Below are 25,409 nucleotides of genomic sequence, written 5' to 3' on the forward strand. Positions count from 1 at the left end.
CCTACCTTTTATCCATGCTATCCGAACTCCATTGGTCAGTTCTTGTTCTTTTCTGACCCCAACTTTATTTGAGCACTCGAGGACTAGGGAGTTCTATTTTCATGACCTTCGTGGCCTTGTCTTCCTTTGGCCCATCCCTTTCATTTTTTTTCTTGATTAGTGTTATACAGAAGATAGTTGCGTAGTTGTACATCTTAAAACAATAATCAACACCACTGTTGTAAGATGTTTTGACGAGTGCGAGAGCTTTGTCCACAAAGAAAGCAGCTCAAGTCACGAGGAACGCACGCGTATCAGCGAAAGAACAAGGACCACGACGTAACACCGCCGAGGACGAGTTGGGCAACGGAGAGTCCCCTGCGACTCTCTTCAAAAGACGTTTTAATAAAAATAATTTGTCTGACGTCCCAATAACTTCTTATACGGTTTTTGGAGACGCCAAGGTTCCGGAATTTAGTCCAGTAAACGTAGTGACCTTTGAACACCTTCAAATACCACTGGACTGAGCGAGTACCGAACCTACCAAGTTAGGGTAAGAAAAACTCTTCAAGCGTCTGAGCCAGTCAGCCCGAGAAGAGGTTTCACTGTAATAATTAGGTGAGAATTTCCCATTTGATTCCTGTGTTCAGAAACTTAAGGCTTTTGAGATATAAATCCGTTTTAGCCTCTTAGCGAGATTTCGTTAATGTGCCTATACATGCCTATTTCAAGGGTTTGTGCCTATTTTGACTAATTTCCTATTTGATGCCTTTGATTATTTTAAATCAGCCGGTAGATGGTGTGCTTGACCACGAACAAAAACGGGAATTCTCTGAAGTCCCTAGAAATAGCGCTTGGAAAATTTCCGTCAGGAGAAACAAGGAACCCTTTGACCTCTAAGCCTTCAATCCTTCCAACCTCCTAGACATATGCGAGAACCAATCAACATCGAGCTACGTTGCTCAACCCCTATCCCCTACCTCCCTCTCGATGCGAACTGTTGTACGCATACGCTTTATCTTCACAACGTGTTGTGATTTATTTTATTTTGCAGGACAAGTGCATCCGCAGCAACACCCAAATGAAAGTCGTCGAAGTCCTACTGACTGCAGCAGTGGATCACTGGGGATGGATGGATAGTCTTTTGCCAAGATAGCTGTAAGAACGTAAGTTCGTTTGTTCCTTTCATCTTTTTTGTGATTGAGAAGTACGATCGCATTTCATTGTAGCATTTATAGGCCTATTATTTATGTATTGTGCCAAGTTTTGTTGCAATGCTGTATTAGTCGTGAACTTTCAATAATTTATGTTGCTAAAATGTAAATAACCATTTAATTAGTGACGGAGCAGTTAGAACGCTGCTGGTTATGTCACAGTGGATGAAAATTAAAAATCGGTAATTTTAAACAATTCTTTTCCAGTGAAAATAGAGATTTACAACTGAAATGCAATTTTTAAAACTCACGTTTTAAAAAATCGTGAGTAACTTTCACCAGACTTATGCGTAGGCTCTAGTGAAATCTGTTACGCTTCCGCTAAGACTTCGGCGAACATAGGTTGCCGATCTGCCAAGACTAGAATATGTCATTCGCTCCCAGTCCATCAGCTGTTTACAACTGAGCGTGTCCGGCTGCCTCCCGGGAAATTCCCTTTCACTCTAGAAATTGCACTTGCCTCGCTCCGAGTGTCACTGTTCTGGTCATAACTTATTAAGTGCATTCTAGTTGTGCTTGATATGGAAGTTTCAACGAACAGTCACAGGAAGCCGTGCCCACTACCGAGGTTACTCGTACAATGTTAAAAGGGCAAGGTGCTGTACAAAGAGATCGGCACTTTGCCGAAGATCCATCAAGAGCCAACGTGGTGAAGTGCTGTGTTCAAGCGAACATCAATGTGGACCTCTTGATGAAGCTCGCTTAGAAGTATTAAAAGCTCTAATCAGGCGAAGAAGAGAGCACGCGAGGAGGACGCGCCAGTTTCTAAAATATACTGTGAACAAATAGGTAATCTCCACAACAAGGACTACCGAAATACCAGCACAGCATGTTACGAAGCAGGGATTATACCGTCACAGAGCCAAATAGCACGGTACCGGTAATCAACGAGAACCGGAATCGTCTGAAGAAGTCGTCCTGGAAATGGAATTGCTTGCCATGACAGACGGGAGTGGTTTTCTTTTGAAAGACAACACTGGCAAGCGACTTATTATTTTTAGTGGAAGTTTAGGAAAAGAAGCTTTGAGAAGTAAGCAAGAATTTTTATTGATGGAACTGTTAAGAGTTGCAGTAAACAATTTTCGCACATTTATACCATTCATGTAGACACTGGAAGCTCAAAAAAGAAACAAATATATATTCAGTTGTATTTGCTCTCTTTCCAAACAAAAGAAAAGAAACATATATTCGGCTGTTTCACCTTCTTATTGAGGCCATACCAGAGCGGAATGCAGCGAGAGTGACGGTCGACTTTGAATCGGTAGCAATTTCGACGATTACATTTGTATTTCCAGCAGTAGAGGTAAAAGGATGCTACTTCCACATGAAAAAGATGATTCTTGTTTGCCTAACATCTAGGTCATCGGCCCCCGATGGTACGAAATGCAATGACGAAATAAAATCCAAAATCCTCCACTGACCAGAATTCAAAGAGTGAGGACGAAAAATGAACGGATGGATATGAATTTAAAACAATCAGTGGAGCAGACCTGCAATGCCTCAGTCTCAGAAACTGACGGTAAACAATAGTAATACTGACCAAGGAACTGCTTCTATAGCTCAATACTGAATCGATGATGCTTGCAAGCTAAAGGGGTCCAAAATATAGGTCATCGGCCTCTCACAATGGTACTCATCGCTTGGAAAGTAGAAACATGGTATTTGTCATGGTGCGGTACTAATCAAAAGTATCGTAGACTCGCGGTATTCCACACATTATGGTACTACTGACATGTTATGAAATTCGCACATTGGGGCGCAATTTACAGGCAACGCAAACCTATGGTGTTCATGACATCCGTGTACTAACCACAGGGACTCTTACTATCCCGTGGTGTTCCTTATATAGTGGGTACTAATCATAGGCAAGCCAGAACCCTGGTATCGCTCATATAGTGCTACTAATCACAAACCTATTTGGTACCTAACATAGTGGTACTATGCGCAAGTAATAACGATACATGGTGTTCCTCGCGTGGTGGTATTGATCACGAGTAGTTTCATGGTTCTAATCCAATCATCCCTTGGTCGCCTCTTTTAGTCGCCTCTTACGACAGGCAGGGGATACCGTTGGTGTATTCTTCGTCTGCGTCCCCCACCCACAGGGGGTCACATGAAAAAGTGTATCTGGAGAAAAGTTCAAGATTTGGGACTTGCTTGTGAGTATATGAAGAACGAAGAAGTGAGAATGTGTGCTTCTTTAGAGTCTCTTCGACCTGAGGATGTTTCCGATGGTTGGTTGGAAATATGTTCCAGAGTACCTGACAATGAAAAACTTTCTGCATTTTTGGACTATTTCGTAGAAAGGTGGATGGGGAATGAAGAAGTTCCAGTCGAAATTTGGAGTTGTTACGGCAGGAGTCATCGAACCAGCAATTCCGTCGTGGGATGGCACAACAAAATTAACGCCGCCGAACTTTGAAGACAAATCCTCGAATCAAAGACCTCATCAAATGTTTAAAGAAAGAAGCAGAGAGCTCTGCGTGTGCGCTCAAAAGGGCCCAGCTCAATATGGAAGGTGAACGAAGAAAGATCGCTTACATCGTTCTAGATGACAGACTGGAAAGAACAGTTAAAAAATATGAAGAAAGTGTTGATATTGTCGCTTGTTTGAAAACAATTTCCTATCTCCAGAAACTTTGAAGAGTTGTTATGAAATCCAGAAGGTCCACTGTTGATTGGCGAGAGTAAATATGTAATTAGTGTAAATAGAATCAGGGAGAAATGTAAATACACTGAATTTCCATGCTTAAAACTGACGGAGATTAATTTTAGCACAAAGTAACTGACGAAGTCAATAGCTGATTTTAAACACGCCTATATTCAAAAGATATTGTGTGTAGCCAGTCCAAAGCCAGGATAAAGTGTGATGGGAGTCAGTGAGCCGTCACGCACAGTCAGCGTTAACACTTTGCCTGTACGTAGCTGGCCTCTCCCTGTGGGTGCGGGCGGTAGAATAACACCCGCGTTATCCTCCGACTGTCGTAAGAGGGGACTAAAGGAGACCCCTCTGATTAGTCCCTAGTTGTACTTCCTCTTAAAACAATAATCACCACCACCTCTTGGCAGAGCGTGAAACACAACCGGCCATATGGACTGTGGTAACAAAGCTTACGTTTCCTGTTCGAGGACTCAAGTAGCAACCAAACTAGCACGTCTTCGCATGAGGGCAGAGTTAATAGTGGGGCCTTTTGTAGTGAATGGCCCTGTTAATTACCAGAAGAATGAACTTTTTCTGTTTGTTCAGACATTTCAAACAAAGGAAAGAGAAAATTTAATTCTATTTGTGTGCAGTATTTTATCCTATTTCATTTTATCAAGGAACCCAAAGAAACTGCCAGGCCTACAATATCTAGTTCCCTTGACTGCCTCTGCAGCGCTTCGAACGTAAGCAATGCTATGGCAAACCTTCAGTAAGGTACTGCTACCACTCAAATTTGATTGTATTTTTTGCTTTTCGTCACTTAAAATGACCATGACTGCTTATATTTTTAACATGTTGAGCATCAATTTTTTTTAAACCTTGTACTGTGCTATTTTTTGGATTAATCTCTTCTGAAATGTTGGAAACTATGAAAGGGATCTGATCCTTCGAAAAATGAAGGTGTTTACCAAAGAAAGACTTCCCCACGAAGGGCATGAAAATGAAATGCCACGCCTACAATATCTCATACTAGCTGATGTACCCGTGCTTCGCTACGGGATTCTCAGAAAGACTGACTTTGTGGTTTTCCAAACTGAAGTCAACATAGGTCATTACAAAAACATCAGTGGAATGTAGCGATTAAAAGCAATGTTATCATATAACATACTGGATCAAATGAGAAACTAGCACATTTCTCACTTTTAACGAACAGTACTACGGTGCCGATCTAACAGTCCAAAGTTCCAGAGTTGGAATGACCAGGCCGCAGACAGCCGTGAACACTCATCTGCCATTATTCCGTTAAATATGCACACTACTCAATCCAATCAGTGCCTCAGAGTAGGGATTGAATAGCAAGAATGCTATGATGAACCAGTGCGTTACGTACCAGCAGTATCAGAAAATTTATGAACCACAGGAATGGCATGCTAAAGAAGAAAGTTATGTAACTCCCCAGCTACTCCCCGCCAATATTCAGGCACACTCTGTACGACCGGGAGAGTTGGCCGTGTGGTTAGAGGCGTGCAGCTGTGAGCTTGCATCCAGGGATAGTGGATTCGAACCCCACTGTCGGCAGCCCTGAAGATGTTATTCTGTGGATTCTCATTTTCACACCAGGCAAATGCTGGGTTTGTGCCTCAACTAAAGCCAAGGCCTCTTCCTTCACACTCATAGCCCTTTCCTATCCCATCGTTGTCATAAGACCGAACTGTGTCGGTGCGACGTATGAGTGGCAACAGAAGTCACAAACAATAGTCAGTGTAATGTTATCTGTATTGGAGGCCTGCACATTTAGCTTTCTTTCTACTCTGATATCACGGAGTCTTATAAAATTATTTATAGCGTAGACTGTAGTTCCTTATTCTCCGACTTTACATATCGATTTTCATTAAATCCTGTTTACCCATTTTCTCTCGACTCGGCGCTGATAAGGACTTAATAACAAAAATCCAGATTCATGAATATCTCTGATCATAGCCGGTATGGTAACAATGTATAAGACATAAATGATCGGAAATAACACTATATAACGTTTTAGTTATGTAGTATTTATCGATACGACCACTAATAACAATTGGGAATTAAATTTTAGGCCTACTCCTTAACTGCCATTTCATTCCGCGTGAATAACATTATTTGTGGCCTAGATTATAGCGACGTATTCCCCGACTTTGTATACCGATTTTTATTAAATTCTCTTCCGCCGTTTTCTAGTGATGCGTGGACAGACAGAAAAGGATGAAGTGCATTTCCTTGTTACTGTGGGCACGAATGATACAGAAATACCATCGTTTTTTTAAATTCTGAGCAATGTACAGGCAAAACTCTATTTTAGATATCATAGCATAAGCGAGAAGTTCGGTAGGGTCCTGCAGTGGAATCCAGGATGGAAACCGATGGTAAAAGTAGCCAGGGTCCTACGAGATGAGGTAGATGAAACAACTGAACTACGACCAAGTGAAGTGGCTTCATTGAAGTTCTGTCCGATCACTTCATGTGATGTTGAGAGATGATCTCTGAGTACAAACCCATTCTGCATGACAAGATTGTTACCTACCAGAAAACGTTCAAAAGTTGGTGCGACCTTATAGTAATTGCGTGTGTTATTTCATTTTAAGTATTTTTTCATACCTACTTTGTTGCTTATTTTATACGTTAGTACGTAATTACATGGCTATTTTAACTGTTTTTAGTGCCTCTGATTCTTATCTCTAGTAATATATTGTATTCACTTTCGCAAAGCCTATCACAAATATCTCCGACCAAAGCTCGAGTAGTGTAGGTCCTCCGTGGTGTGTTCCATATCTGTAGGGAGCCCCGTTTATGCTAGTGCGCAGCGAAGAGCTCTCAGAAAATGTTTAATAGCTACGGCCATATAGCAAGGAATATGGTTACCTTATCAACAGGCCCGGGATTGGACTCCACTCCACCGATGAGCAGAAGCGCTTTCAACACCAGAGCGAAGAAGCTGGGTGGGACCTTCATACTCAGCTCGATCATCCTGAAAATGAGAACCAAGTATGAAACATTCTTCCGTTGAAGAAAACTGACAATATATCAACAGTGTGGAGTAGCGAACGGGTAGTCATTCTTTATTAAGGTCAACATAGAAAGACGAGAGCGAGATACTTTTCCGTTGTTTTCCACACCAAGCCTAAAGCTGATCGCCTCTGCGCCTGCTCACTGCTTGAGCCAAGAGGGGACCATTTTATTCCTACCGCCTTTTTCAAGTTTACTGCTTTACACAACTCAATAGCGAGTTGGTGCGACCTGATAGAGCGTTTCTAAGTTACTGGGGCGTCGATCATCTGCAGTCTTTTGGAGATCGACAGAATAAGCCCTCTGTTTTAATTACTGCGCTGATGAAGTAAAAGTTCCTTTTGCGGATCATTTTAAGTATCTAGGTGTTAATATAAGGAAAGATCATTAGGGTAATCCCATAAATTGGATTGAAAATAAAGGGTACAGATCTCTGCAATTGGTTATGAGGGTGTTTAGGGGTAGTTGTAATGATGTAAAGGAGAGGGCATGTAAGTCTCTGGTAAGACCTGAACTAGAGTATGGTTCCAGTGTATGGGACCCTCACAAGGATTACTTGATTCAAGAACTGGAAAAAATACAAAGAAAAGCAACTTGGAAGCGTCTAGCATAAAGACTTAGATGTAGTCCGCAGTAAAAATCAACCTGAGATTAAGCACGTAATTTTATCCACGTCTACACACTTCACATTACATAATTTACAGGGATCGGGAGAGAAAGGGAGAGAAAGGGGCGACGTGACTGGTAGCTACAAATAACGGGAGAAAACAATATCGCCTACAAGTCGCACCCCTCCTAGTGGCCTGTTGGCCGACAAGGTGTAGCTTAGAACCAAAAGCCTCTGTTCATTTAGAAACTTCTCCGCAGAGTTTATCTGGAGTGACGGCGTCAGATGGGGACGTTAAGCTTTTAGCAGACTGCGTGCATCAATCACCATCAATTCAAAATCTCTCGTTCGAAGGCGAGCCCGCAGATAGACCTTGACTGAATAACAAAAGAGCTGCTCACTCCGAGGTTGGTCCATCCTTTGCTTGTCTGTCTCTCGGTAAATGTTATTATCGACGATAAACTTTCTTGTTGTACGAGCGGCAAGTCCGCGAACTTTGCGAACTCGCGTTCTAGAAAACAATCAACTGGAGATGAGCAAAATAAGCGAGATCCGTACACCACAACATGGTTACCAGATTCGAGCTGTATCGTTCGTTTTAAAATTCCTAATCACCAGGCCAAATCTTCGTCGGTTCGAGACATTTACCCTCAGCAGACAGGAGTCTTACACTGTCTTAAGCCGCGAGGTTTTTGCAGACCAGCCATGTCAGTGTCCCGAGGTGACCGCATGCCTGGAGGTGTACTTCGTACAAGACATGTAACGTAATATAGTCTTGTGTACAACACTGCTTTTGCATCAAATTTAAAAAATATCAAGCTTTTTAATCAACTAACAGTGTACAAAGAAAAGAATCTTTAAAAGTTGCCAAAAGCAATGCAGTACAAAATACAAGTATTTAAATTTTTAGGGGCGTAAGATGCTCAGCTCTCATATGAAGCAAAAAGCAGAACAGTGCTGAATACAATGGCGCTACTTTATCGCTTCTGTAAGAAATCGTCACGTTTTTATAAACTTAAGATAAAATAAAATAGGTTCGGGTGAAAGTAGCATCTCTACAACCGTGTCGATACAAAATAACACACAATCGAACACTAGCATATTAGTGTGACAACCCTTATGCCTGCACAGCCCTGGTGAGCAACATGGAGAAATACAAGTCTACTGAGGGGAAGCGACTTGCGCCATAAGTTATAGGGAGACTTAGCCAGTGAAAAATCAACCAACTGTTGTAGTTCATTATTAAACATCTAGGTCATCGGTCCCTAGATTGCTGTAGTTAGTCATTCTTATCCGGGAAGCAAGTGTTTAATACGTTGTTAGTTCTATGAACCCCATTAACTGCATTTAGAAAACAGATTTCTACAAAGAAAATGTACATTTTCTTCCTAACTAGTAGATTTGTCGCATGACTCGTCAATATAACCAGTAAAGCGTTAGCGCATGAATGCTCGATCCACAAACTTGTGGCGGCGGGATGTGACCTCAGTCGCCCTCCGTGGCCCTATTGGGTGAAAGGGCAGATTGATCCAGTTTTAAAATTCATGCAGACATTTTAGGAGCTAGTGGTGCTGCGCTGGTCGAGATAGTGTCACTAACGGCGAACATCGATTAGAATGTGCACCTACATAGGGTGACCAGCTGCAATTAGATTTTTAAAAAAAGAGAAAACTATTTAAAAGGGACAATGTCGAAAAAAAAGACAAAAAGTTCCTCCACTGAGTCTGAATTTAGACATAAGTTATCTATTCTAATTTTCACTTAACTTACATAAACAAAACGTATCCATATGCGTATTAGCCTATAAGTTACAGTAAATTCTTAAAAATTAAAACATTGACTAATTCACACGCCTTGATGATACTTCTGATACGGCGTCGAATGGGGACGTTAAGCTTTTAGTAGACTGTGTGCATCAATCACCATCAATTCAAAATCTCTCGTTCGAAGGCGGGACAGCTACACTCCTTTACATACCGAACCATCAGATGTTGAAATGTTCTCTGTTTATCTGTGCTGAGCTTAAGTCTTTCTACATTTGTATTGTGCCCTGGCATAGAAACAAAAGTTTTAGTAACTAATGTGACTTATGTGAATTGAAATACTTAGCCTAGTTCAGGGCCATTACTACGCTAATTCCGGAATTGTTTGAAACTGCACAACTGATCAAAAGATTTCAACTGATTTAGACTTAGATCGCAAATACGGAATACATTTTTTCAACATCAGAATAATGATTATCACTTCTCAGCCCCATCCATTTAAAAGAGGCTCGCTTCAAATCCCAGTTATATCCTGTCGCTTGCCACATTAACATAGCGTGCACTCTCTAGTGTGGTAAATAGCGTCTACATGTACTGTATGACCATAATGACATTTCTATGATGCCATCGTGTAATGAAGTAATAAGATAGACAGGGCCTGCCCCAAATAAGCAGACTTACGGGGACATTTAGGGTTTTTTAAAGTAACTCGCCCTGAGCTTGCATCCGGGAGATAGTAGGTTCGAATTCCACTATCGGCAGCCTTGAAGATGGTTTTCCGTGGTTTCCCATTTTCACACCAGGCAAATGCTGGGGCTGTACCTTAATTAAGGCCACGGCCGCTTCCTTCCAACTCCTAGGCCATTCCTATCCCATCGTCGCCATAAGACCTATCTGTGTCGGTGCGACGTAAAGCCCCTAGCAAAAAAAAAAAAAAACAAAAACAACAATACGCACACGAACTGTCAGGAGCCAATGACTAACAGGGCAGTGGTTTCCTAGAACAACACGGTTGCTAAGCCACCAACTGCAAAAAAAAAAAAAACCTCGCCCCGACCCCGGACAATGATCTAAAACGGACGTCTCGTCACCTGTATTTGGTGGATTAAGGGCCTCCCCGAAGCGCGAAAGCGCCTTGTGGTTGCCAGGACAGAAAATATTAAACCGTAAGAAACCGCCAACTCCTCAAATCCAAGCTTCCATCTTAAGGGTCCATTTATGTGAGTAATCTGAGATAGCAGGACGGGGCGGGTCTGCTGTGCAGATACTTCGTAGTGTTCAGTAGATTCATGATTCTTTCTATTAGTTTATTAGACGAAATGCTATACTGACCATTCAACACGTCAATTTGTATAAAAGTCTACGTAGTAGAGTAAATTAGGATAAGATTAGGCCTAGTTACTGCGCGGGTAAATCCTGCACATACGCACAGTAGCCTATACTCATGGGATTTTTGCGAGACTAAAGGCAGATTGAAATAACATTTTAATCAGAAGGGCTAATGACGGATAGAGGGGACAGTTTTAAATGTACTAGAGAAAACTTAAGTGTTCGTTTTGTGGAAGAAAAACGAAATATAACTGGAAATGATCTTTCCTGGCCAATTACAAAATAAAGCTTGTGCCCGAACTCTATACCGGACGCGCATCCTAGTGCAGAATCGGTCGACCTCTGTTATATTCGAGATTCGTATTGGCAACCTTTGAAACAAACCATGAATCGCTTATGCATCGCTGTGTGACATCTACGTGCGACTTAACGTACTAGTACTGTTGTCGTTTACACAGCAAAGCCAAACTATAGAATTCATGCTCGGAACAAGATTCGCATGGAGAAATGTTATATAATGTTAAATAACGTATGTGTGGCAGTTGTTGGCGTAAGATAATAAATGTTTAGAAAATTCATATTCATCGATCATATTATCGATTCAATTCAGGTTTCATTTCAATTCAGACGGCAGTATAACCGGAACCAGGAGAGCTCCCACCTTACTCCTCACCCTCGTACAAAGAAATACCGCTAAAAGGTGCGCAGACTATACACACTCAAACTGTTAAAAGTAGATCTCATAACGTAATATTTAGTTCTTAATTATCAATAAGGATACAAAATTATAGAGGTAGAGTAAATTAATTTTAGTGATTTTTGGAAATACAGTATATGTAAAGAATGTTTTTATGTACATTATTCTATAAATTGTATAAAGGTGTTGTGTAATATGGTTTGGCATAATAGCAGGCTTCATAGCCTGAGCCTCGCCATACAAGAAAGGCAATAAACGAAACTAAACCCGTGTTTCACTACGGATTTAAAAAAAAAACCTATTCCAAGTTCTACAGTTTGGAGAGTCGACTGTCAGCTGAGCCTGCAGTACGTCAAACGGTTTGGGGGGAATGATCTAACCCTTCTTACGGAAGGATATGAATGTTTAGCCCTAGCTTATTTAACATCCACCAACCTGCGTATGTCCAGTAGTGATGGAGTAATGAATACCTTAAGGGCTGAATGTTGTTAATATCGAAGATACAGAAGACCACAGTTCATAAAAAAATGAGTGCCTGAAACTGTTTCGGGAGAATGGATATTGTGTGTTTGAGAGTCAGCCATCATCTGGAGGCCTTAAGGGAGAAATATTTGAAGTATTTTTCACCTAGGCCATGAAAGACCCTTCTCGTAAAATTACAACTTTTTACCTCAAACTCTTTTGGAGGGATGAATAATTTCATTTACGGAGCTAAACCCATTCAAAACTTTAGGAATGGAACGTTTGAAATATCTCCCATTTCACACCTAGGATTTAACGAATATATTTGTTTTCGGATATTAACCCCCATTTTATTCTGAGGGGTTAAATTTGTTCAAACCTTCTGTTCTTAAACGCCTGGGATATCATTTGGAATTTTAACTTCGTAATTCAAACTGTTTCATATAAGTGCATATTTGTCATCATTCCTCCCCCCCCCCCCCCCCCCCGTCAAAGTCTCTTAGGAGTGTATACTTTTAAATCCACTTCTGATTTGTGTCCTCAAAAAGGATTCAACTTTTACACCTCCTTATGCACATTTAACCTCACAAACCAAATCTGTTTTTATTTTAAAGGAGAAACCAAATACCAATTTTCATGTCTGTAACTTCAGTATTATATAAGTATTCATGTAAAAGGAATTCAACACAACCTTCACTTTTCTGCAATCCCATCACGTGAAGTGAATCTTCCATAAACAAAAATTACGTGTTTTTTTTTTTTTTAAAGATTCCAAATACAAATGTTCATGATGTGCAGTAGTTTTGGCTCAGCAATGATGAATCCGTCAATCAGAACATGTTATATGGAGCCTGAGGTGTGAACACATTTTGTTCATTGGTGATAATACTAGTCAGCACGACGAGCGATTTGTAGGTCCACAACATTTCGCATGTTCCACGATAACTTAGCATTTCGTGAAGTACATCGTGGAAGCGAAGTGAAGTGGTTTTAAATCTCCGTCTGGTGCTGGAGAAGGTTTGCCCTAAGAAGAATGTGGCGCAACATTGGGAATGATTTTAAATCTCCTCCCACTGAATAGTAATAGGCCTAAGTCAAGTACCCTACCACACAATGATGGATCCAGAAAAAAAAGAGAGAAGGCCCATATAATTACCCGATTAGAGAAGGAAATAAAGCAAAAATTCCACTCTAACGTACGTAGCGAATTTTGAATGCATGATCACGCTTAGTCGTATCCTCGAATTCTCAGAAGGAACCTATCGGCTCAAAATGCAAGACCTGATGTGATATTTAGGCTAGTTACTAGTTGCTAACTCCGCGTTAACGCAATCGTGTTAATTTGGGATTAAGTTAACAGCCAGTATCAACGTCTGCGCTCAGGTACACGTTAACAGCAACAATGTTGGCTTTACGTCCCACTAACTAGTACGCTTTTCGGAGATTTGTCGGTAAATCTACCGACAGCTTCAAATACCACCGGACTGAGGTGCCAAGTTGTGGTCTGAAGACCAGACTGTATGGTAACGGCCGCAGATTAGTAGCTGACCACGATGCATTCAGCGCAGCGTATGCGTGTGACGTCGCAAATGTTGTCTTAGTTTGAAGCGCTCCTCTGTCAATAAAAACGTAATGTTAACCCCTAACGACGGACGTTAACATTTTGTGCGTAGTTACTGACGAAGTCCCACGGTCCACTACTGGAAATATGGGCTAGAAAATGCCAAAGTAGTCATTTTGATGTTTAAACTATATTCTAATAAGTCACACACTACTGAATTAAAATATATATTAAAAAAGCAGTTAATAGCAATATTAAACCACCAAAAGTAAGGTTGCAGTTTCTATGTTACAAAGCAAGAGACTTGGAAATGTGCACATCCCAACGTAGTGTTCACACAACGGCGAATGTTCAAAGTTGCTTATAATAATTATCACACGCAACAAAAAACTGTGCAACACTTCCTTTTACCTTATAAATCAAACTCCTTTCCCGAGATTTTTTGTAAAACAAAAGTCCTTGTGTTTAGAAAACTGGTCCATTAGTTTGTTTTTACGGTACACATGCGAGTGCAATGCGAACACCTGTACTTCACAACTAAAAGTCAAGTCATGCCCTTGGAGCACACTCCTTGGCACTACTGGAGGCCTCCAAGGAGGTGGGCTGTCACTTCAGCGTTGTTCGCAGAAGACTGGAAATTAGGAAGCTAGACGACGCTGAGTGACCTCACGTCAGTTCCGGCCTAACTTACTCTGCGATGTACGCGTTCTACTGAAACACTAAGAGCGTCTTGTTGACGAGGAACGTAAGTCTACGTCAAAAACATTTAAAACCTTTTCTCTGAGAACTTCCAGAAATACAGCGTGTAGGCTAACAAAGCTACTTGAAACTGAACCTAGTGATTACCTTAAAAAGAATAACCTACAAGTAAAAATAAAGGCTATTATAAAGCTGGTTTTGCGGGTTCAAAGGCATGTTGCGTGTGTTAATGAACAATGTTCATGAACATTTCTGTCTGTTAATAAACAAAATAGCGTGTTCATTAACTTTTCGAGCATGTTGATAAACAAAATTTCTTTAACTTTTGTGAATGAGACTTTTCATTAACATTTCGTGTTTTCGTTAACATTTCGGTTCGCACATGCGCAGAGATGCAATTAGAACACGCAAATTCGTAGCGTGGAATACAATACTTTTATTTATTTTTCGAAATCGACTGTCGAATTGCAAGCAACTCATATACACCATACAAATACATGAGTGAAGTGTAGGAGTATTTCTCTTACACGCTTACATGATCCTTGGTAGGAGTCACCAGTCGCTAGGAATCTTCAAGTTATACTTGTCTAACATCAATGCAGACGACATTCCGATAAATTTGTATCATTTCTTGCAATTTCAGACTCAATTACTGTCAACAAGAACTGAAAGTCTTGTGGGGACATTCTGAGAAAGTTTTGAAAGCCTGCTGCATCATGAATTGAAAGTTCTGACATAGGCCTAAGTGTGCTCTCCAAACTTAATTCTAAATGCTTTTCCAATATTTTTCTTTGCCACACTTTGCGTCTGCATTTTTCTCTAGTTGCACTCATTAAAATAATGAAAGCTGCAGCTGTATTTTCTTCTTCCTGACCCTATCCATTGTAACCTCACAAACAGATATTTTGGTGTGGACACAATGTTAAAGAAGTTTGTTAACAAAAGTTTATTTGGTGTGGACACAATGTTGAAGTTTGTTAACAAAAGTTTATTAACATCTTGAGAAATGTTTTCGTTAACATTGTTTATTAACTTTGGTGTGGACTAACCATTAGCCGCACCGGGCTTAAGAAAATTAACTACAGCTCTAGCTCTTCTTTACAACAGAGTTCCCAACTTCAGGTTTGCTGGTAGAGGATTTTAAAACGCTTCCTGCTCGACCCCTAAGCAGTCTATAAAAATATATATTTCCATTTTAATTATATTAAATAAAATTAGCTAATTTTTGAAGTTATTCAGAAAAAATAAGCCGGTTGGTTCTCACTTTCGAACACAGGTTCACGGGATTCTTGCACCGACAGTACCTACGGATTACCTCTATCAACTTGAAAAGGTGAAGAGAAGTTCTTTAAATATTTAAACATGAAAGAGCACCATTTCGTACAAGGAGAAAGCTGTCCAGAAGACAAAGGTGCAGTAAAGTTCACAACTTGATAATTCTTGGTTCCTCTTCCTGCTCAATTTACATGTGTCTCGGCCGAATTCCAGATCTAACATAGCATTTCTAAAAGGTGGTTTGAACCAGTGGCGCCTGGTGTAGAAAATCAGTTATGTGCTGTAACCCATCCCCCGTCCAAAAATAAAAATATTTAGAAACATATGCGGTTTTCAAGAGGCCCTCCACTGAGTTTTTCGTACTGAACAAACACGCAAACAACCCCAACACATATACACATTCCTTATACAAAACTAATTCAACACACATTAACACCCTCAAACACAAAACATTCACGAACTCAGAAACACTTAGTGTGAGCGCGCAGAAACAGAACTTCGCAACGTTATAAAAATCATTGAAATAAAATCAGCAACAAAGTAATGCAAAATTACATGTTATGTTGTTATAGTGAAATTTATGTCCGCCTCCGTAGTGTAACGGTTAGTGTTATTAGCTGCTGCCGTCCTCGGGGGCCCGGGTTCGATTCCCGGTACTCCAGAAATTTAAGAATGGCAGGAGGGCTGGTATGTGGTTGAAATGGTGCATGCAGCTCACCTCCATTGCGGGTGTGCCTGAAAAGAGCTGCACCACCTCAGGACGAGGACACGAGTTTACTTAGTGAAATTTATGAACTAGACTTTTTGTAATTAAAGGACATCACACTATCATGTCCTTATTTTGACCACATAAAAAGTACATTTTTATAGCTCATCGATTTATAAATGTGGCTATGGAATAGGCAAGTTGGGAGTATTAAAAGACCTGCAGCTTTCTCTACAGTATTTAGCTTTCCGTTTGCTTTGAGCGACCCACTCTTAAATACTACCGCTGAGTCACCTGCCACGTTCTGCTGGTGTGATCAGTGCTGCCTCTGTATGGTCGAACGAAGACTCGCTGTGAAGTGGTGTCTTGGCTGTTCTTTCCACAGACGATCGAAGAAGTTAGACACGCATGCGCAAAAGGCGGAGTTCCTGCTTTCTGGTAAAAGGCTTAGAAATTCTCGCTGAGCCACGCTGAGCTGTGATCTGCACAGCCAGCACCCGGCGTGGAGCGCACGACTATAGTTACGTGGTTGTGAGGAGAGTTGAATGATTTGTTATTCTTTGGCTGGCGCCTTTTTCATTATACTGTATTTTATTGTAGATAATATTATTAAAGTAATTTATTTTTCAAATAGACATTGTGCTGCAGCACTTCAGCACATACGGTACGGCCGCCCCTGGTTTGAACATCTGTCCAACAAGACCGACCATGTAACAGACTAGCTCAGTTATTAGACTATATTTTTGATTTAAGCACAAACTTGAGAATGCTTCATTTAAAGAATACACGTCAACACCGTGTCTATTAAAAAAGAACAGTTGATTGCAATGCCAAGACCATTCCAGCCTTAAGGACGTCCGTTACCGCCGTCTAACGGGTCGCACTTCATTTTGTGATGCAACTTAGAATTTAATAAAACAAGTGGTGTTGTATATAAGTTCTGGTGAAAGGTTTAATTATATAGCAACAGTTCCCAAAACGAATTAAATTTTCCATTGTTTAGTGGTTCATGTTTGTGGGTTACTGTAGTCACGTCCTAGTTCGTGAACCATGGGCAACGGCTGAGTGGCCTAGTAAGTGGTCCTGAGAGTCGGGATACCAGTTGCTATGGAATGGGAGTGGGCATCTCGGACATATTCTGAGTCGTGGCCCTCCTTGTGCTCAGGCGGCCAGGACTACACAATTCACCGGTGGTCCATAACCCGTTAGAGGAGAGATCCTCACTTGGACTATGTGCAAGTAGGGCAGCATCCTGCTTCATGAATTTACCGAGCTCAGAACACTTTAAGCAAGCCTCGGACCTATGGGAGTAATGGAGTCCCACTCCCATTTGACAGGCGAGGGACTCCTTGGAAACAACTTGGCGAACGAAATGGAATTCGATGGGGAGCTATCAATATTAATGGGGCTTATGGAAGAAAGAAGGTAGAACTTGCTGAGTCAGCAAAGAGGATGCATCTGGATGTGCTAGGAGTAAGTGATATTCGGGTAAGGGGAGATAAGGAGGAAGAGATAGGAGATTATAAAGTGTACTTGACGGGTGTTAGAATGGGAAGGGCAGAGTCTGGGGTAGGGCTCTTTATCAGGAATACCATTGCACGCAACATAGTTTCTGTTAGGCACGTAAGTGAGCGAATGATGTGGATAGATTTGTCAGTGGGAGGAATTAGGACAAGAATTGTGTCCGTGTATTCACCATGTGAGGGTGCAGATGAGGATGAAGTTGACAAGTTTTATGAAGCATTGAGTGACATCGTGGTCAGGGTCAACAGCAAGGATAAAATAGTACTAATGGGTGATTTCAATGCGAGAGTTGGGAATAGAACTGAAGGATATGAAAGGGTGATTGGTAAATGTGGGGAAGATATGAAAGCTAATGTGAATGGGAAGCGTTTGCTGGACTTCTGTGCTAGTATGGGTTTAGCTGTTACAAATACATTCTTCAAGCATAAGGCTATTCACCGCTACACATGGGAGGCTAGGGGTACCAGATCCATAATAGACTATATCTTAACAGACTTTGAATTCAGGAAATCTTTTAGGAATGTACGAGTTTTTCGGGGATTTTTTGATGATACAGACCATTATCTGATCTGTAGTGAACTAAGTATCTCTAGGCCTAGGGTAGAGAAAGTGAAATCTGTCTGCAAACGAATAAGGGTAGAAAATCTCCAGGATGAGGAAATTAGAAGTACATGGATATGATTAGTGAGAAGTTTCGAACAGTAGACAGTAAGCAGGTTCAAGATATAGAAAGTGAATGGGTGGCATACAGGGATGCTGTAGTAGAAACAGCAAGGGAATGCCTAGGAACAACTGTGTGTAAAGATGGGAAAAGGCGAACATCTTGGTGGAATGATGAAGTGAGAGCAGCCTGTAAACATAAAAAGAAGGCTTATCAGAAATGGCTCCAAACAAGGGCCGAGGCAGACAGGGATTTGTACGTAGATGAAAGAAACAGAGCGAAACAAATAGTTGAATCCAAAAAGAAGTCATGGGAAGATTTTGGTAATAACCTGGAAAGGCTAGGTCAAGCAGCAGGGAAACCTTTCTGGACAGTAATAAAGAATCTTAGGAAGGGAGGGAAAAAGGAAATGAACAGTGTTTTGAGTAATTCAGGTGAACTCATAACAGATCCCAGGGAATCACTGGAGAGGTGGAGGGAATATTTTGAACATCTTCTCAATGTAAAAGGAAATCATCATGGTGGTGTTGCAAACAGTCAAGCTCATGGGGAGGAGGAAAATGATGTTGGTGAAATTATGCTTGAGGAAGTGGAAAGGATAGTAAATAAACTCCATTGTCATAAGGCAGCAGGACTAGATGAAATTAGACCTGAAATGGTGAAGTATAGTGGGAAGGCAGGGATGAAATGGCTCCATAGAGTAGTAAAATTAGCGTGGAGTGTTGGTAAGGTACCTTCAGATTGGACAAAAGCAGTAATTGCACCTATCTATAAGCAAGGGAACAGGAAGGATTGCAACAACTATCGAGGTATCTCATTGATTAGTATACCAGGCAAAGTATTCACAGGCATCTTGGAAGGGAGGGTGCGATCAGTCGTTGAGAGGAAGTTGGATGAAAACCAGTGTGGTTTCAGACCACAGAGAGGCTGTCAGGATCAGATTTTCAGTATGCGCCAGGTAATTGAAAAATGCTACGAGAGGAATAGGCAGTTGTGTTTATGTTTCGTAGATCTAGAGAAAGCATATGACAGGGTACCGAGGGAAAAGATGTTCGCTGTACTGGGGGACTATGGAATTAAAGGTAGATTATTAAAATCAATCAAAGGCATTTATGTTGACAATTGGGCTTCAGTGAGAATTGATGGTAGAATGAGTTCTTTGTTGAGGGTACTTACAGGAGTTAGACAAGGCTGTAATCTTTCACCTTTGCTGTTTGTAGTTTACATGGATCATATGCTGAAAGGTATAAAATGGCAGGGAGGGATTCAGTTAGGTGGAAATGTAGTAAGCAGCCTGGCCTATGCTGACGACTTGGTCTTAATGGCAGACTGTGCCGAAAGCCTGCAGTCTAACATCTTAGAACTTGGAAATAGGTGCAATGAGTATGGTATAAAAATTAGCCTCTCGAAGACTAAATTGATGTCAGTAGGTAAGAAATCCAACAGAATTGAATGTCAGATTGGTGATACAAAGCTAGAACAGGTCGATAATTTCAAGTATTTAGGTTGTGTGTTTTCCCAGGATGGTAATATAGTAAGTGAGATTGAATCAAGGTGTAGTAAAGCTAATGCAGGGAGCTCACAGTTGCGATCAGCAGTATTCTGTAAGAAGGAAGTCAGCTCCCAGACAAAACTATCTTTACATCGGTCTGTTTTCAGACCAACTTTGCTTTATGGGAGCGAAAGCTGGGTGGACTCAGGATATCTTATTCATAAGTTAGAAGTAACAGACATGAAAGTAGCAAGAATGATTGCTGGTACAAGCAGGTGGGAACAATGGCAGGAGGGAACTCGGAATGAGGAGATAAAGGCTAATTTAGGAATGAACTCGATGGATGAATCTGTACGCATAAACCGGCTTCGGTGGTGGGGACATGCGAGACGAATGGAGGAGGATAGGTTACCTAGGAGAATAATGGACTCTGTTATGGAGGGTAAGAGAAGTAGAGGGAGACCAAGACGACGATGGTTAGACTCTGTTTCTAACGATTTAAAGATAAGAGGTATAGAACTAAATGAGTCCACAACACTAGTTGCAAATCGAGGATTGTGGCGACGTTTAGTAAATTCTCAGAGGCTTGCAGACTGAACGCTGAAAGGCATAACAGTCTATAATGATAATGTATGTATGTTACGGTCCTAAATCTGAGTGGAGTAGACGGAAGTTATGTGCATGTGATATTAGCCCATGCGTTGAGAAATATTGTACTCCTTAATTAAATACTTCCTATTCTTTTTCGTAATACATATTTTGTTTTTGTTTTCGAAAGTGCGTTGGCATTCTTTATCTAGATGTATTCTAGAATGTACGGTTTGTGGTATGTCCCCTTAATATCCCACGGAGAGACTACAATGAGTCCAACTACAGACTGCACAGTCAGGGTCGTCAAACAGCCAGAGACAGACAAGCTAACCCCACTAACTCTATGGCTAACCCGAGAGACGAACGGAATTTCTTTGTCAGCTCAACATTCATAACGCTTAATCAGTAATAGTTTCTTCTGGAGAAGACTTCAATAGCGTACATCTAAGTTGTGTATTACCACCCGCAAGTTAAAAATCCGAAACCTGGCTCCTTCTGAAATAAGTTGTGGTATAATTTGTCTTTTTGGATGAGATTGATCGTTCAGAAGTTACATAGTGTCACAGTAGTAAGGTTATTACATTAAACAACCAGAACATACCTTGTTATAGAGGGAGTTGCAGTTGACAGTGAACTGATCGCTGAGCTCGGAGGAGAATGCAGCCCCTCTACACTATCTGAATTGCTCAGACGTAGGCCACGCCTCTCTTCTTCTGCGCATGCGGCAAACAACTTGGGAGACGCCCACTGAACGACGCCTGGCCATGAACTGTTGACGAGTTTGCGAGAAATTAATAATCTCTTTGATAGATGGAGCAGTGGCGTATGCTGGGATCAAGACGTGGGCTACCACTAGACTTGGTTGGTTTAGTGAACGTCAAGCCTTTCAGTGTTTTGAGCTGCAGCCAATAGCAAACGGAGAAGCCTGTTGTGTTGCCAAGGCTGCTTCATAAGCTACTGCCCTGGCCTCTGCCACTGTCAATACTCAACACTTGATCAATGGAGCTGGTAGCTTAAGGTTTAGCAAATTAAAGTCTGGCTTCGTGGCTAAATGGATAGAATGCTTTCCTTTGGTCCGATGGCCCCGGTTCAATTTTCAGAATCAACACCATCATACCGTTAGTTTCTCTGGCTTGGGGACTGGGTATTTATGATGTCTTCGGCGTTCATTTTATCCTCATTAGCTCACCACCAAGCCTATACAGATGCCATGCACCATTATTATTATTATTATTATTATTATTATTATTATTATTATTATTATTATTATTATTATTATTAAATACAAATGTTGAATTTTACAGCGGTCGTACCAACCGTTCACTGGTTAATTCCTAGCTTCCTCGGGAGATCAGTGGTGGTGTCCGACCCATGATCACGGGTTCGATTCCAACCAACAAAAGAGAATATACTAAACCTGAAAGATTGCACTTCATTTTAGCAGATCTACCAATAAAAATAAAACTACATTGTTCCTATAACAGCAGCCCTGGAGGATGTAGAAGTAAACGGGAGTGAAATACCAGCCTGCTCTGTTACCCTAAGTCAGAAGTATGAGGTGAGAAAATAGGCTATATTACGTTGAGTAACGCATGGTTGATAAGAGTTAGCAGTGACGATCTGACGGATCGAAGCCTATAGCACGCCTATTACCCCGGTCCCCGCTAGCCGCACGGGTGAGTCGGGAGGAGGGGGACGAGAGTCTGGCTTGCAATCTGTGTCCGATGCCTTGCTCTCAGAAACACGTGCGACGTTTTTTCTCACTGTTTTCATGTTTTGTAAATGGAACAATGTGCCAGATGCTTACATTATAATGTGTTTTAGACTTCAATCATTCTCATTTGAGGTTTGGGCTTCACTGATAGCCTTGGTAGCCCTCAGTATACGCCACTGGATGGAGGCAGTGCTGATGGTAGGCCTATGCTTTGTCGTAATGGCAATCCATAAATTGGGAAGTAATTACATTAAACTTTTCATCCTTCGCCTTTCCTGTCCCATCGTCGCCATAAGACCTATATGTGTCGGTGCGACGTACAGCAAATTGCAAAACAAAAACGACTTTCTGTTGAATTGGCAACAGTGACAGTTCATCTTTCTTTCTTTCTTAATCTGTTTTTACCTCGGATTCAACGAGGGATCCCACTTCTACCGCCTCAAGGATAGAGTCCTCAAGCGTGAGACTTTTGGATCGGGGGGTACAACTGGAAAAAAGGACCTGTACCTCGCGCAGGTGGCATCACCTGCAATGCTGAACCGGGGCCTTGTGGGGGATGGGAAGACTGGAAGGGATAGCAAGGAAGAGGGAAGGAAATGGCCGTGGCTTTAAGTTAGGTACCATCTCTGCATTTACGTGGAGAAGTGGCAAACCACGGAGAACCACTTCGAAGGATGGCTGAGGTGGGGATCGAACCCATCTCTGGGGCCGATGACCTCGATGTTAGGCCCCTTTAAACAACAAGCATCATCATCAACCCATCTCTACTCAGTTGACCTCCTGATGCTGAGTGGAACCAGTTCCAGCGCTCGTAGCCTACCACTTTTCAAATTTCATGGCAGAGCTGGGAATCGAACCAGGGCCTCCGTGGGTGGCAGCTAATCACGCTAACCACTGCACGACAGAGGCGGACTGACAGTTCATTCCTCCTGAAATAAGTGAATCACTGGAGGGGAAATTTGTTGGAGGACAAGCCGAGGATTTTTGAAATTAACTAATGACGTCGCAGCAATTCTTGCCACGGCTGCCAGTAGTTCTCAAGAAAAGATAACAACGGACAAGTCTGTCAGCTTGTATTCGGGAGATAGTGGGTTCGAACCCCACTGCCGGCAGACCTGAAGATCGTTTTCCATGGTTTCCCATGTTCACACCAAGCAAATGCTGCGGCTACACCTTAATTAAGGCCACGGCCGCTTCCTCCCCACTCCTAGGCCTTTCCTGTCCCATCGTCGCCATAAGACCTATCTATGTCGATGCGACGTAAAAAAAACCGAACACGTAACTTATTTCAAAGAAGGAGAAAAATGCATTATTTTAGCATCAAAAGAGTAGTTACAATAACTCTAGCCTAATTATACATGTTAACAAAAACTTCCGATTGATCATCGTTGGAAATGTTCGCGCCAGAGATGTTGGACGACCCCCACGTTATCAACAGTAGGCTGCAACTACGAGGGAGTATGCCGGTGTTTCTACCGGTCAGTGCTGGTCCAAAAATACACTCTTAAACGTCAATGAACTAATAGTTATCGGCTATAAAACAGTTCTGAGTAATTAATTCCTTTCTATACACTAGTATTTTGCAATTACGTTGTTCCTGTCAATGCCCTGCGTTTTGATCAGAGTTCGTGGGCGTTTTGTCATCTTCGTCTGCGTACAGGCTTCGGATAAAGTGCGTGCCCATTCTCCCACCGCTGCGGTACCTAGATAATGAGTTGTTTCCTTATAAGTAGCAATTTCGATGATGATTTGTAGAAAAAGGGCGTTATCAACAAAATTTCCACTTCTCAGGAGGTGAGAAAAAAAAGCTTTTCAACAACTTTCTGTACCGTACATCAATATTTGCATTCGCGTTAACGTTACAAGGAAAAATTAAATGGCAAGTTAGTAATAAGTCCGGCTCAGGGTGTAATGGTTAATGCAATTAGCTGCCAGGCCCTGGTTCGATTCCGACCTCAACCGTCGTCGAAGTGGTTTTCCGTGGTTCCCCACTTCTCCAAGCAAATGCCGGGATGGTACCTAATTTAAGGCCACGACCGCGTTCTTCCCATTCCCCCACAGGAGGTGAGGCTGCCTGGGCGAGGTACTGGTCCTACTTCCCAGTTGTATCCGCGACCGAAAGTCTCACGCTCCAAGACACTGTCCTTGAGGCGGTAGAGGTGGCATAGCTTGCTGAGTGCGATGCCAAATAACGCCATTTTTGCAACACATACACCTTCGATGCCGTAACTTACGTTTCTTTATACAAAATGACGTCAGACATGTTGGAACTGGGGTGAGCTTCCCAGTTTTAGTGGGTTTAATACTTTCAACAGAAAGTACAACTGGCCAACCATCCTTTATTAACATAATCAGACGGAAAAAATGGCAGGGGTCCGACACTTCGAAAAATAAGGGTACCGGCCTAAAAGAACACCAAGGGCCACAAAGGGCGGGAACATTTTGAAAAACTAGGCCTCGAATGCTCTTATAGCGTCGGCGTCGGAAAAGAACAAGAGTTGACCAACGGAGGGAGGATAGATAGATAGATAGATAGATAGATAGATAGATAGATAGATAGATAGAGAGATAGATATGTTTATTTTAACTGGCAAAGTTAGGGACACGTGTCCCTGTCTTACACTTAACCAGTGGAATACATAAATAACATAAAAAGATATAAAATACTGAATAAATGAAAAAAGCGACTGAAAAAATACTATGGTATTATACTATCCTACTGTACATACAATTATCTGTTATAATATACAATATAAATTAACATATTGCTTCCTACGAAGAAATTAACATACCGTACAACATACAGCGAATTACAATAATAATAATAATAATAATAATAATAATAATAATAATAATACCCAAACCACAGAGAAATTATGAATGTCCAAGTAAGGAAGGGTGCAAACATAGACTCAGACCACTATCTGACAAGAGTCAAACTACAGTTGATACCCCGAAGGTTCAGAAGAAGGAAGCAAATAATTCCGAAATTTGATACTAGTCGGATCCAGCCATCTCTCACCGAAGAATTAGAGAAAAAGCAGTCCAATAATTGGCAGCAACTCAAGACCAAACTAATTGAAATAGCACAAACACTGATTCCACTGCAGAAAAGAAAAAAACACCCTTGGTGGGACGCAGACTGTGAACAAGCCATCCAATCCTGGCAGAATGCATACAATAAGTGGAACAGCAAAAAGACCGATAAGAATCACAAAATGTTTTTGGCAGTCAGGAAAGAGGCAGCGAAATTAATACGACAGACCAAAAGGAAATTCGAAAAAGATCAACTACTAGAAATTGAAAAGGACTTCGAAAAAAACCACACACGAAATTTCTACAAGAACTTCAAAACAAAGCTACCAGGGTATCAGCCACAAAACCTTTGCTTTAAGAAAGTAAATGGGCAATTTGCACTGAACAATCAAGAAAATTGCACCGAACTAGCA

General features: G+C 41.4%; 1 protein-coding gene across 1 annotated transcript in view; it reads right to left on the reverse strand.

Moving 5' to 3' along the window:
* LOC136884180 (espin) overlaps positions 1 to 20,903 on the reverse strand; it is a 28,093-nt gene extending 7,190 nt beyond the window's left edge. The window contains exons 1-2 of the mRNA XM_067156215.2: positions 20,848 to 20,903; positions 6,736 to 6,841 (exon numbers count right to left, since the gene is read on the reverse strand). Coding sequence (XP_067012316.2) covers positions 6,736 to 6,840 — 105 coding nt within the window. The 5' untranslated portion in view covers position 6,841; positions 20,848 to 20,903. The remainder of the gene's footprint in view (positions 1 to 6,735; positions 6,842 to 20,847) is intronic.
* Positions 20,904 to 25,409: the final 4,506 nt, after the last annotated feature.

This window comes from Anabrus simplex, chromosome 12 (genome assembly GCF_040414725.1).
Source record: "Anabrus simplex isolate iqAnaSimp1 chromosome 12, ASM4041472v1, whole genome shotgun sequence".
In the NCBI taxonomy this organism is placed as follows: Eukaryota; Metazoa; Arthropoda; class Insecta; order Orthoptera; family Tettigoniidae; genus Anabrus; species Anabrus simplex.